This window comes from Megascapheus bottae, chromosome 9, assembly GCF_031878675.1.
Source record: "Megascapheus bottae isolate mThoBot1 chromosome 9, mThoBot2.hap1, whole genome shotgun sequence".
Taxonomy (NCBI): domain Eukaryota; kingdom Metazoa; phylum Chordata; class Mammalia; order Rodentia; family Geomyidae; genus Megascapheus; species Megascapheus bottae.
The window spans coordinates 55,558,479-55,571,366 of NC_143517.1; the positions used below are offsets into that span (position 1 = coordinate 55,558,479).

At 40.3% G+C, this 12,888-nt stretch overlaps 1 protein-coding gene and 1 long non-coding RNA gene across 3 annotated transcripts in view; one reads left to right on the forward strand and one right to left on the reverse strand.

Moving 5' to 3' along the window:
- LOC150059205 (uncharacterized) overlaps positions 1 to 12,888 on the forward strand; it is a 59,453-nt gene that overhangs the window by 45,354 nt on the left and 1,211 nt on the right. The window contains exons 3-4 of the long non-coding RNA XR_016536698.1: positions 7,134 to 7,176; positions 11,665 to 11,805. This is a non-coding gene — a long non-coding RNA (uncharacterized LOC150059205). The remainder of the gene's footprint in view (positions 1 to 7,133; positions 7,177 to 11,664; positions 11,806 to 12,888) is intronic.
- Positions 1 to 12,888, reverse strand: part of Atad2 (ATPase family AAA domain containing 2) — a 57,950-nt gene that overhangs the window by 30,701 nt on the left and 14,361 nt on the right. For both annotated transcript variants that reach the window (XM_090339341.1, XM_090339343.1), the window contains exons 2-9: positions 9,549 to 9,697; positions 7,104 to 7,153; positions 4,873 to 5,038; positions 3,825 to 3,927; positions 3,283 to 3,385; positions 2,041 to 2,193; positions 1,718 to 1,835; positions 764 to 871 (exon numbers count right to left, since the gene is read on the reverse strand). In XM_090339341.1, the coding sequence (XP_090195467.1) occupies positions 764 to 871; positions 1,718 to 1,835; positions 2,041 to 2,193; positions 3,283 to 3,385; positions 3,825 to 3,927; positions 4,873 to 5,038; positions 7,104 to 7,153; positions 9,549 to 9,682 (935 nt within the window). In that variant the 5' untranslated portion in view covers positions 9,683 to 9,697. The remainder of the gene's footprint in view (positions 1 to 763; positions 872 to 1,717; positions 1,836 to 2,040; positions 2,194 to 3,282; positions 3,386 to 3,824; positions 3,928 to 4,872; positions 5,039 to 7,103; positions 7,154 to 9,548; positions 9,698 to 12,888) is intronic.

A 12,888-nucleotide genomic window follows, 5' to 3' on the forward strand; every position in this document is an offset into this window, starting at 1 on the left:
AAACTCTTATCTCCTATTATACTCTAGAAAGGGTAAGTGGGGCTTGGCTCAAGGGTAGGATGGGTAGCCTAGAGCTGAAAAGCTCAGGGACAGGGCTCAGGCAGAGTTCAAGCCCCATGATCCATTAAAAAAGAAAAAAAAAAAATTTATCAAGCCGGGGGGCGCAGTGGCTCATGCCTGTAATCCTAGCTGCTCAGGAGACTGAGATCTGATGTTAGCAGTTCAAAGCTAGCCTGGGCCTGTCAGACTCTTATTTCCAATTAAACACTAGAAAGCTGGAAGTGGCACTGTGGCTCTAGGGGCGGGGTAGGGCAGTAGCCTTGGGCTGAAGAGCTCAGGAACAGTGCCCAGGCCCAGAGTTCAAGCCCCATGACTGACAAAAAGAAAAAAAAAAAAAGAAAAAAAGAATATATCACTAGCATCCTAGAATGGCTAGTTCATTTTGTCAGTGAAAAAAGTAAGGTTGTTTTTCTACTTGTTTACCATCTCTCAAAATGCAAAAAACAAAAACAACCCACTGATAGTTTTGTTTTTTCCTTCTGCCAGTCCTGGGCATGAGCTCAGGGCCTGGGCAGTGGCCTTGAGCTTTCTCAAGGCTAGCCCTCTACCACTTGAGCCTCAACACCACTTATGGCTTTTTCTATGTATGTGGTACTGAGGAATTGAACCTGAGTCTTCGTGCATGTTAGGCAAGCACTCTACCAGTAGGCCATGCTCCTGGCCCCCACTGATAGTTTTAACAAGTCATTCCTATGGTAGTTACCTATTGATAGCTCTATTGCGGCTCCTTTTTCTTCGCCTTTCAAACTGTTGCTCATCTTCAGAAGAGGAAGATGAAGTGGAGTCACTACTGTGTATGGCATGCCTTCGCCTAAAGTAATGGAAAATTGAAATAATGATGAAAGTATGAAAAAAAGGGCAGGACTGGCCAAAACACATAATGAACCACTATACTGTTGCTAAAATTTTGATTGTTCAAATGCATAAAAAAACCTTTCACTACGGAGGAAAATGCAGAAGTATCGTGAATTAGTTTGGGCTTAAACTGACAATCTGCTGGAAAATGAGAATAAAAGAATCCCACACTCTGTATGTCACTTTTATAATGACAATAAAAATTTAAATAAATGGAATCCCATAACTAATTTCAATAGTAAAGTGTCTCCTAGCCTGTGCTGTGGCTCACGCCTGTAATCCTAGCTACTCAGGAGGCTGAGATGTGAGGATCTCTGGTTCCAAGCCAGGCCAGCACAAAAGGACTTGAGACTCTTATCTCCAATTAACCTCTAGAAAACTGGGAAGTGGGATTTGGGTCAAGGGTAGGGTGGTAGCCTTGAGATCAGGGACAACTCCCAGGCCCAGGGGTAGGTCCGTAGCCAAGAGCTGAAGAGCTCAGGAACAAAGTAGACAGAGTTCAAGTCCCATGACCCATCAAAAAAAAAAAGTGTCTTCTAAAAAAAAAAATTAAAAATTATAGTACAGGTCCAGAAAAAGATGTTCAGTCATGAGAAGTCTACAACATAAATAATTTAGAACATATGATCTGGTAGAAAAATATGGTAGCATGTGAAAAAAAATCAACCTACCCCCTAAATATCTAAAATGAGACAATCTATATAAAATGCTGACAACATCTTCAATCCAAAGACTCTAGAATCCTACTCTAATACAGCCATAATTATGCTATCATATATCAATCATCATTTCAGAACCAAACCTGTTCTTTCGTTTACAATAAGGACTTCTTGGTCCTGAAGATGATAATCGGTATCTTGGTCTTGCAGGAGGTGCAGAGCCACTATAAAATATGTTGGGCTTTTTCTGGTGACGAGGTTCTAAAATAATAAAAGCACACATAAAATGTAAATACAGCTGCGTGTGGTGATTCACGCCTATAATCCTAACTACTCAGGAAGTTGAGATCTGAGGATCATAGTTCAAAGCCAGATCAGTCACTAAAAACTCCCTCAGACTCAGGGATAGTAAAGATAAAGCTAATATACAAATAGTTGCCAAGAAAAAAAGACCCAAAGTACTTACTTTCCAGTGGAGCCTGGTAGTACACAGTTGCTTTTCTCTGTCTAAGATAGTATCGTTTCTGATTATCTTCCTCTTCTCCATCTTCATCATCTTCATCATCTTCATCTTCACCATCATCTTCATCTTCTTGATCTTCACCCTCTTCAGATGACTCTGAAAATTAAGAAACATTTCTAGCCAGGCACAGGTGAGTCATGCTTATTCTAGACACTTGGGGGGTTAAGAGTGAAAGGATCAAATTAAGGAGCCAGCTTGACCAGGAGAGTTCATGAGGCTTGTGAATTTGAAGCTGAAGTAGGTGGTACAAGAAGACTGCCCCATCCTGAAGCTCTGTGGGAGGCTGAGAATGGGAGGAGCTTGATTTGAGGCAGTTAGGATGGACAACTAGCTGCAGTGAAATGTACATGTCATCTTAGCTAGATGCAAAGCCTAGGATAGATGGATAATACTCCAGGAATGTGATAGGAAACAAGATCCTAACTCAAAAATAAAGGTCTGGAGGCACAGCTCAGCACCTGTCTCTCTAGTAAGCACAATGCCCTTAGTTCAAACTTCAATACTGTCAAAACTAAACACTTCCAAAAAATACCAATCAAAATAATTTTTAATTTTTTGCCAGTCCTGGGGCTTGAACTCAGGACCTAGGCACTGTCCTTAGATACATTTTGCTTAAGGATAGTGCTCTGCTACTTGAGCCAGTGCCACTTCCAGCTTTTTCTGTGTATGTGGTACTGAGGAATTGAACCCAGGGCTTTGTGCATTATAGGTGTAGCCTAGTGGTAGAGTGCTCACCTAGCACTCTACCCCAAGTTCAAGCCCAGGCCCCAAGTTCAAGCCGCAGGACTGGCACAAAATTTCAACTAAAATACACAAAATATTGTGTATCATATGTGTTGATATACACTACATATATGCAAGTTAACTAATGTTATTTGCTTTTGAGTGGCTGAATCTGGTAACATTCTCTAACAAAACACATGATTAGGGGCCAGGAGTTTGGTCAAGTGGTAGAGTGCTCTAGCCTTGAGAAAGCCCAAGGACAATGCTCATTCCCTGAGTTCAAGCCCCAGGACTAGCAAAAACAGAAAACCTGATTACCAAGCTCTTGCTTGTTTCCATTTCTTAATCATAGCCAGCCATGTTAACAATCAAACTATTTGTCATGATTTCTGAATGCTATTTACTACTAAATAAAAATTACTTAAAATGCAGAAAACAGAATGAGAAAGAAAGCAGACTAACCTACACTGCCTTCCTGGTTATCAGTTGTTTCCTCATCAGCTCGCTGAATACCACCTCGTTGAATAGCTTTCCGTTTTCCTCTTGTATACATATTGAGATTGTCCTATAAACATTTACATAAAATCCATTAACATTTACAATATATTAATTAAACAATTCAGTAAGAACTTCCAATCTTTTTTTTTGCCAGTCCTGGGCTTAAGCTCAGGGCCTGAGGACTGTCCTTGGATTTTTTCCTCAAGGCTAGAACTCTACCACTTGAGCCTCAGCACCACTTCTGGCTTTTTCTAAGTATGTGGTACCTAGGAATCGAACCCGGGTCTTCGTGCATGCTAGGCAAGCACTCTACCACTAGGCCAAACTCCTGGCCAAAACTTCCAATCTTTCTTAAAATGAAGTATAGCAACAAACTCCAAATTTTAGCAGAAACGTCACTAGCCAAACAAATGCTGATAAAGTGATTCATAATTTAACCACAAATGGATTATGTACTATAGCAAACAACAAGCAGATTAAACTATTGTGGATTCAAATATACTTACTTCTTCTGCTTGATTAAAAACTCGCAAGTCTTCAAGTCCCCTCATTCGCTGTCTACGCATCTTCTTCATGTCATCCATTTTCTGAAGAACAGCTTCAGCAGTGCTTTAAAAATATTGGTAAGAATATTCCATTAAGAAACACAATGTGTACAATTTTCTTTCCAATAATTTAAACACTTAGATGTGATCATTACAAAGATCTGGAATAACCATTCTCTTTTATGCTTTACACTAACTCAATGAAAATCTGCAGGATGATCCTCCAAAAAAAAGAAAAATGTGTTTCAAACAAATTGTTATAGTTGTTTTTTGTTTTGTTTTGGGGTGAGTTGTAGGGCTTGAACTGGGTGCTGTCCCTAAGCTCTTCATCTCAAGGCTACTGCCCTACCCTGGAGCCACAGGCGTACTTTGTTTTCTAGATTTATTGGAGATAAGAGTCTCTCAGACAGACTTTAGGGATGTTGGTCCTTGGGCTGGCTTTGAACCAAGATCCTCAGATCTCACAGCCTCCTGAGTAGGTAGGATAACAGGCGGGAGCCACCTAGCCCCACTTCAAATTGTTTATGTTTGTTTGATGGTCTTGGGACTGGAACTCAACTCAGGGTGTGGGTGGGCCTTCTCCCTGAGCTCTTCAGCTCAAGGCTACCACCCTACCCTTGAGCCACAGTACCACTTCTGGTTTTCCGGTGGTTAACTGGAGATAAAGAGTCTTTTGGGGCTGGGAACATAGCCTAGTAGTAGAGTGCTCACTTGGCATGCATGAAGCACTAGGTCTGACTCCTCTGTACTACAAACACAGAAAAAGCCAGATATGTGCTATGGCTTAAGTGGCAGAGTGCTAGCCTTGAGCAAAAAGTTGTCCAATGACAGTGATCAGCCCTGAGTTCAAGCCCCATGACTGAGGTGAGGGGAGTCTTTTGGACTTTAGTGCCTGGGCTGGCTTTGAACTACAATCCTCGGATCTCAGCCTCCTAAGCAGCTAGGATTATAGGCGTGAGCCATACCACCCAGCAAACAAATCATTTTGATCTAAGGAAATTTTACTTACTTCGTTATAAGTTTGTCAAACAGCACAGACTGGTTCACAGAACTGTAACGACTTTGAATCCTACAACTGCGTCGAACTTCCACATCTCCATTCTCATCATGCAAATGTTCTGTTGTTTGAACAATGTCTCTAGTTCTCAATGATCGAGTAACTGCAATCACTTTGTCTTCACAATGTGCAGAGAAAAATAAAGATTTGAAATAACACAAAGTAATTTGAAAATAACCAAATAGTTAATTTTTCAAGTAACATTATAGCATTATAGTATCTTAAAGTTATCTTTTTTTTTCTGGTTGGTCGTATGGCTTGAACTCTGGGCCTGGGCACTGACTGTTCCAGAGCTCTACAGCTTAAGGCTACCACCGTACCTCTGGGCCTGGGCGTTGTTCCTGAGCTCTTCAGCTCAAGTCTATCACCCTACACCGTAAGCCTCAGCCCCACTTCTCATTTTCTAGTGGTTAACTGGAGGTAAGAGTTTCATGGTCCTTTCCTTACTGCCCAGGCATTTATGGCGTGAGCACCCTGCCTGGCTAAAGTTACCTTTCTTAACAATGTAAGATATAGTTACAACATACAGGTAAGGTATGACCTACTACTTTTTACTCCTAAGCAAAATACGCAATACAAATACATTTGCACCCAAATATTATAACTATTTTAGGTAGCCCCAAACTAGACACAATCTAAATTAATCAATCAAAATGTATATCTTAAAAAAAAAAAGGATAAAGCCATGGGGTCAGGAGTTTGGCCTAGTGGTAGAGTGCTTGCCTAGCATGCATAACGACCCGGGTTCGATTCCTCGGTACCATACACATAGAAAAAAGCCGGGAAGTGGTGCTGAGGCTCAAGTGGTAGAGCCTCTAGCCTTGAGGAAAGCCCAAGGCCAGTGCTCAGGCCCTGAGCTCAAGCCCAGGACTGGCAAAAAAAAAAAAAAAAAAAAAAAAAAAGGATAAAGCCATGTATTGTGTTGTGGTACTTAACAGTAATTTAACTCTAGCATTAAGGTGGCTGAGAAAGGAGAACTTTGAGCTAGAGTTACAGGCCAATCTGTGCTATATAATAAGACCTTGTCTCAAAAAAGAAAAAAAAGAAGAGATCAGAAAACCGTAACATGTCCATAATATACTTTATGATTCTATACTGTGTAAAACTCTAGACAAGGAGTCAGGAGCATGGCCTAGTGGTAGAGTGCTTGCCTAGCATGCACAAAGCCCTGGGTTCCATTCCTTGGTACCACATACACAGAGAAAAGCCGGAAATGGTGCTGAGGCTCAAGTGGTAGAGTACTAGCCTCGAAGAAAAGCCCAAGGACAGTGCCCAGGCCCTGAGTTCAAGCCCCAGGACTGGCAAAAAATAAAATAGAACTCTAGACAATGCAAACTAATATATAGTGAGGGAAAGCAGAATAATAATTTCTTGTGGGGTAGGGAGAATCTTTAAAGCCATGAGGAGCTGGGCACAGGTGGCACACACCTGTAAGTCTAGCCACTCAGGAGGCTGAGATGTGAGGATCAAGGTTCGAAGCCAGTTAGTGCAACGAAGTCTGCAATACTCTTATCTTCAATAAACTAGTCAGAAAAGGCTGAAGTGACGCTCAAGTGGTAGAGCGCTAGCCTTGAACACAGAGAGGCTCAGAGTCAGTGTCCAGACCTGGAATTCAAGCCCCAGGAGCAGCCAAAACAAAAAAAAAAAAACGCCATGAAGAATTACAGAAGTACCTAAAGAAACGTTTGGGTCATACATTAGTGGCCTATGCCTATAATCCTAGCTACTGTACTCAGGAGACTAAGATCTGACAGAAGTTTGAAGCCAATCCATGCAGGAAAAAGTCCATGAAACTCTTATCTCCCATTAACCAGCAAAAAGCCTGAAGTAGAAATCTGGTCAGATAGCAAAGCACCAAACTTGAGAAAAAGCCACACAAGAGCTTGAGCCCTGAGTTCAAACTCCAGTACCATTACCAAAAAAAAATGGTGAGAGGAAGGGAAGGAGGAAAAGGAGGAAGGGCAGGCAGAAAAAGAAAGTTTGAGTGATAATCATTTTCACTATCACACTGTGTTGAATGATTCATGTACACATTTACATAAAATAAACTTTTAAATATGTATGTTATTATATGCATGTCAAATCCATAAACAATATCAATATAATTTAAAATTATGCATTTTTAAAATCTGAAAAGCCCCCTCCTCCCCCAGAAGCTCTTAAGGGCTGTGAATATTACTTACCTTCTTTTCCCTCTTCTTTTTTCTTACCAGCTTGCTGTCTGGCCAACTGTCTATATGAAGAAAATAATTAAAGGTAACTGAAATTGCAAGGCATTGATATGTATATATGTATGTATGTATGTATGTATGTATGATCCTGGGACTTGAATTCAGGGCCTAAGCCCTGTCCTTGGGCTTTTTCCTCAAGGCTCTGCCACTTGAGCTGCAACATTTTGGACTTTTTTTGTGTGTGGGGGGGACATTGGGCTTGAACTAGGCCTGGGCATTGTCCCTGAGCATTTCATGCCCGGCATCACTTTTGGCTTTTGTATGCATGTGGTACAAAGGAATGGAAGCCAGGACTTTGTGCATGGTAGGCAAGCACTCTACCACCAGGCCAAATTCTCAGCCCCATAAATGGTATTTATAAACCAAGCAAGTATCCTATTTTTTTGGGGGGGGTGGGGGGAGTCGGTCGTGAGGCTTAGATTGAACGCTGGGCCTGGACGCTGTCCCTGAGCTCTTCAGCTCAAGGCTACTGCACTACCCCTTGAGCCTCAGCCCCACTTCCCATTTTCTAGTGGTTAACTGGAGATAAGAGTCTCCCCTTCTTTAGTGCCCTGGCTGGCTTTGAACAGCAATTCTCAGAACTCAAGATTCCTGAGGCAGCCACTACGCCCTGCTCAATTTACTGAAATTTTTAAGGGAGAGTGAAATGGAGAATAAAGGGAATGAGGTTGATCAGAATATATTGTTTCTGGGTATGGAAATGTAACAGTGAAACCCCTCTAACTCAGATCAGATCCCAGTTTGAGGCCAGTCCAGGCAGAAAAATTATTTCCAATTAATTCATTAACCCGCTCAATTGACAGAATGGCAGCTGTGACAGGAAGATGATAGAGGAAGAAAGCTGAGTAAGAAAGTATGAAGCCACAAGTTAAAGCTGTAATACCATTACCAAAAAATAGATAAAAATAATCCACATACACTTTAAAAAAAAAAAAAGGCTAATTAGATGAAGGAAAAGAGTTTGGCCTAGTGGTAGAGTGCCTGCCTAGCATGCACGAAGACCCGGGTTCGATTCCTTGGCACCACATACATAGAAAAAAGCCGAAAGTGGTGCTGAGGCTCAAGTGGTAGAGCTCTAGCCTTGAGACAGTCCAAGGACAGTGCTCAGGCCCTGAGCTCAAGCCCAGGACTGGTGCAAAAAAAAAAAAAAAAAAAAAAAGAATATAACCTAATATTATCTAGAAAATACACTGTACAACAATAATAACCAGGGGCCGGGAGTTTGGCCTAGTGGTTAAAGTGCTTGCCTAGCATGCATGAAGACCCGGGTTCGATTCCTCGGTACCACATACATAGAAAAAAGCCAGAAGTGGTGCTGAGGCTCAAGTGGTAGAGCTCTAGCCTTGAGAAAGTCCAAGGACAGTGCTCAGGCCCTGAGCTCAAGCCCACGACTGGCAAAAACAAAAAAAACAAAAAAAACAATAATAACCAGGCCTGGCACTGGTAGCTCACACCTCTAATCCTGACTATTCAGAGGGCTTTTTTGTTCAAGGCTAGCACACTTGAAATACATCTCTATTTCTGCTTTTCAATGGTTAACTGGAGAAAAGAGTTGCTCAGATCTGTTTGCCAGGGCTGGCTTCAAACCTTGATTCTCAGATTCAACCTCTCAAGTAGCCAAGATTACAGGTATGAACCACTAGCAACTAGCAAAAACTAAATTCTAGGCAAGAATTGTAGGATTCTAGTTTTCTAAGTTATTACCTACAATTTACTGAAGAGAAGACAATGTAAAAACAAGTATTTCATCAAATTTTATTCTAATTAGGGCATCATCCCCATTCACATTAATGTACAAAAATGAGGATTACCCAAACTCTAGTTGCATGAAGCAAGCAAATTACTTAATCTGTAATACTGATTCCTACAGCATCAAGACGGGACTTATACCACCTACCTTAGGGTTCTAGACAAAAGCAATTTAAATGTGTACAAAATTTCTAGTTCTATCAAACTATTTAAAAGAACATTCTATTTCTTTTGTGAAAACTTTTATTAGCCCAATGAATATTAACAAATTCACAAATGATTCAGAACAAAGAATGTGACAGCAAGCAATCTGAAATTGAATTACTATTTTGAATAAAGGCCTTATATAGACAATGAAGTAGAACCACATTATTACAAGCAAGTTGCAAACCCCAGAAATTCATTTTTGAAGAACTTAGACTGTTTCAACCTTTTAAGCTCTACTCATATATTACAAATACTATTTCCAAACAAGAAAATAACACGAATGATAATATATATAATTCAATTCAGTAACATTTACTGAAATGGTAATTTTATTTCAAATAAATTAAAATTTCACAACACTGGAATCTTGATAATCATGAAAAAGATTAAAAATTAAAGGCAAAAATCAAATATAAACTCTTAATTCTGAATTAGCATTACCTTGTAAAATGCCTGCCATTGGTATGCTTCTCTGTTATTTCCATATTTTTATCAAAACTAGACTCTGAAGAAGTCTGTGCATTTTTTCTCAAAGACCTCAAGGAACGGGTCTGGTGGTAGGTTTCAACTTCCATAACTGAAGACTCATCCTTTAAGAAAAATTAACAAAGACATGTAAGTTTTTCTTTAGCTAATCCCTCACCCTGAATTCTAACATCCTATAAGTTTTCTGATTTTCAGTTAGCAAATAATTGCTTTTAGTTCAGATCACCCTGTATTTCCCCAAGAAACAGTTGCTTTCCAAAATATTTCACAATACACAATTACCAGTAATGTCTACAAAATAGCTATAGCAAGTAGTAGAGTGATGTTTTTAATGCCTGAAGTCCCACTATCCCATCATCAGGCTTTTACTCAACCTGCTTCACTTTGCTTGGGGCAAAATAATTGAATTAGTTCATAAGACAAATAAGGTTACTTATACTAAGAGGATTTGTCTAAAATTTAGCTGGGCATTTCATAAAATATTAAATGATTTTGCCTCTTTTATTCATGTACCAGGACCTCTCTTTTTGATTTTCAAGGCTGGAACTAAGACACTTAACCAATCCCCCCAGTTCCAGCTTTGCTAAATGGAGGCAAGAATCTCTCTGGTTTCTCTACAGGAATTAGCAACATCCTGAAATCTCAGGCTCCTGAGAAGCGAGGATGATAGATGTGAGCCACTGGCACCTGATCAAGACATACTATTTTTTTAAAACAAAAACCAGTATCTCAGGGCAGAAGCGTGGCCTAGTGGTAGAGTGAGTGCATGCCTGGCATGCATGAAGCCCTGGGTTCTATTCCTAGATACCACATACACAGAAAAAGCTAAAAGTGGTGCTGTGGCTCAAGTGGTACAGCGCTAGCCTTGAGGAAAAAAAAAAAAAAGCCCAAGGATAGTGCTCAGGCTCTGAGTTCAAAGCCCCAGGACTAAAAAACAAAAAACAAAAAAAACCCCAAACAAACAAAAAAAACCCTGTATCTTCTACCATCTTCTATTTTAAGGGAATATACTCAAGATTCTCAACTTACACATGTTCTTTTTCATTTATACTGGTCACAAAAGTGCTTCAAGGCATTAAAAATCTTCACAAAACTTGGGTGTGGTGGCTCATGCCTGTAGTCCTAGCTACTCAGGAGGCTGAGATCTGAGGATCTTGGTTCATTAAAGAACCTGAGACTCATCTCCAATTAACCACTAGAAAACAGAAGCACTCAATTACTAGGCCAAACTCCTGGCCCTGTGAGACTCTTATCTCCAATTAACCACCAAAAAGCTGGACATGGAATTGTGGCTCAAATGGTAGAACACTAGCCTGGAGGAAAAAAGCTCAAGGACAATCCCCAGACAGTATCCAGGACAAACAGGCACACACACACGTGTGTGTGCATGGACAAACAGGCACGTGCACACACACAAACTCAGTGGGGTGATTGCTCAATAAAGTCTGCTAATATGACTGACTTGGCTTCTTTATACCATTCGTAGGTGTATATATACCCAAAGAACAGAAAGCAGGGACTCAAACTGATGCATATACAGACAAGTTCACAGTATAATATTGCCTATAGCCAGAGTCTCACAAACATAGTACCAAGTAATAAAATATATAAAATGTGGTGTATATAATGAAATACAAGTTTTAGAGCTGGGAATGTGGCTTAGTGGTAGAGTGCTTGCCTAGCATGCGTAAAGCCCTGGGTTCAATTCCTCAGTACCACATAAACAGAAAAGCCAGAGGTGGCACCATGGCTCAAGTGGTAGAGTGCTAGCCTTGAGAAAAAGAAGTTCAGGGGCAGTGCTGGTCCTGAGTTCAAGCCCCAGGACTGGCCAAAAAAAAAAAAAAAAGCCAATCCTAGGGCTTGAATTCAGGGCATGGGCACTATCCTTGGGCTTTCTTTCTCGAGACTAGAGCTCTACTACTTGAGCCACAGCACCATTTCTGCCCTTTCCTATGTGTGTGGTACTGAGGAATCGAATCCGGATCTTCAAGCATGCTAGGCAAGCATTCTACCATTAGGACAAACTCCTGCTGACCCTGCCGCCGCCCCTCCCAATTATTTTTTAACACAGGCTACAATATCCATGGACTTTGGGGACACTGAATTATGCTACAAAAAGACAAGTACCACAAGATTGCTCCTGTAAGAGATTACTGGAATAACCAAATGCAGAGAAAGGAAGAACAATAGTACTTGCCAAGATTTGGGGGAGGTAAGAACAGGAAGTCAGTGTTCAATATTTTAGGAGATTTGGAAATGGACAGCGGTAATGGTTACAGAACAGTGTTTATTTACTTAATGCTACAGAGCTGTGCTTAAAATGGCTAATGTTATGTCATATCTCTTTTGCTATAATCAGAAAGTATATATTCTAAGGGATAACAAAGATTCGTTTCCATAAGGGAGACAGTATAAAGCTGAGATTGCTTAGAAACCTAGAAATTACTACTCTTGTAAATGGCATGAAAGAATCATTGATTTGCATTGAATGGCTGAAGTGCAGCTCTAAATAAGCACTAAGCAGTGAATAAAGAAAAAAATGGATTTTTTTTGGAGTGCCAACAAGGAAAATCTGAAGTATCAATAAACTCTCACTAGTAACAGAACATTTATGCACCTACACTGATATACTGAATGATAGCTAAGTTCACTACACAATATATCATTATGCCCACATGATGTAGCATCATTCTGAAAACAGCATTCAATGAATTACTGTATTTCATTTTTCTGAATATAGGTTAATAGGTCAAGTGACCTGAGAAAGGTTTACAGGTTTCTGCAGATCTCTGAATTTCTTCATCTGATTGACAAAAAGTGAGGAAATTAGCTACCATTTTAATTCAGAACCACAATTTTAAAGATCAAAAGTATTAGTTTAACTCATTTTCAGGGGAGGAAGACTGTAAACCAACACAGAGCACCTACAAGAGAAACAGGATGGAGATCTTTTTATCTCTGAAACTATCTATGCTGTCACCAGACACCTCCCCTTAGCCTCTCACTCAACTTCCAAGTTCCTAATCCTCTAATTTGATTTTCTTTCCTTTTTTTTGGCCAGTCCTGGGGCTGAAATTTAGAGCCTGAGTACTGTTCTTGGGCTTTCTCAAGGCTAGACCTCTACCAATTGTGCCACAGCACCACTTTGGGCTTTTTCAATGTATGTGATACTAAGGAATTGAACCCAGGTCTTCGTGCATGCTAGGCAAGCACTCCGCCCCCCATTAAATTGGTTCAAAGCATACTTTAATAATAAGCTTTCAATTTTAAAAATAAGCAACTGGTGGAGGGTTGA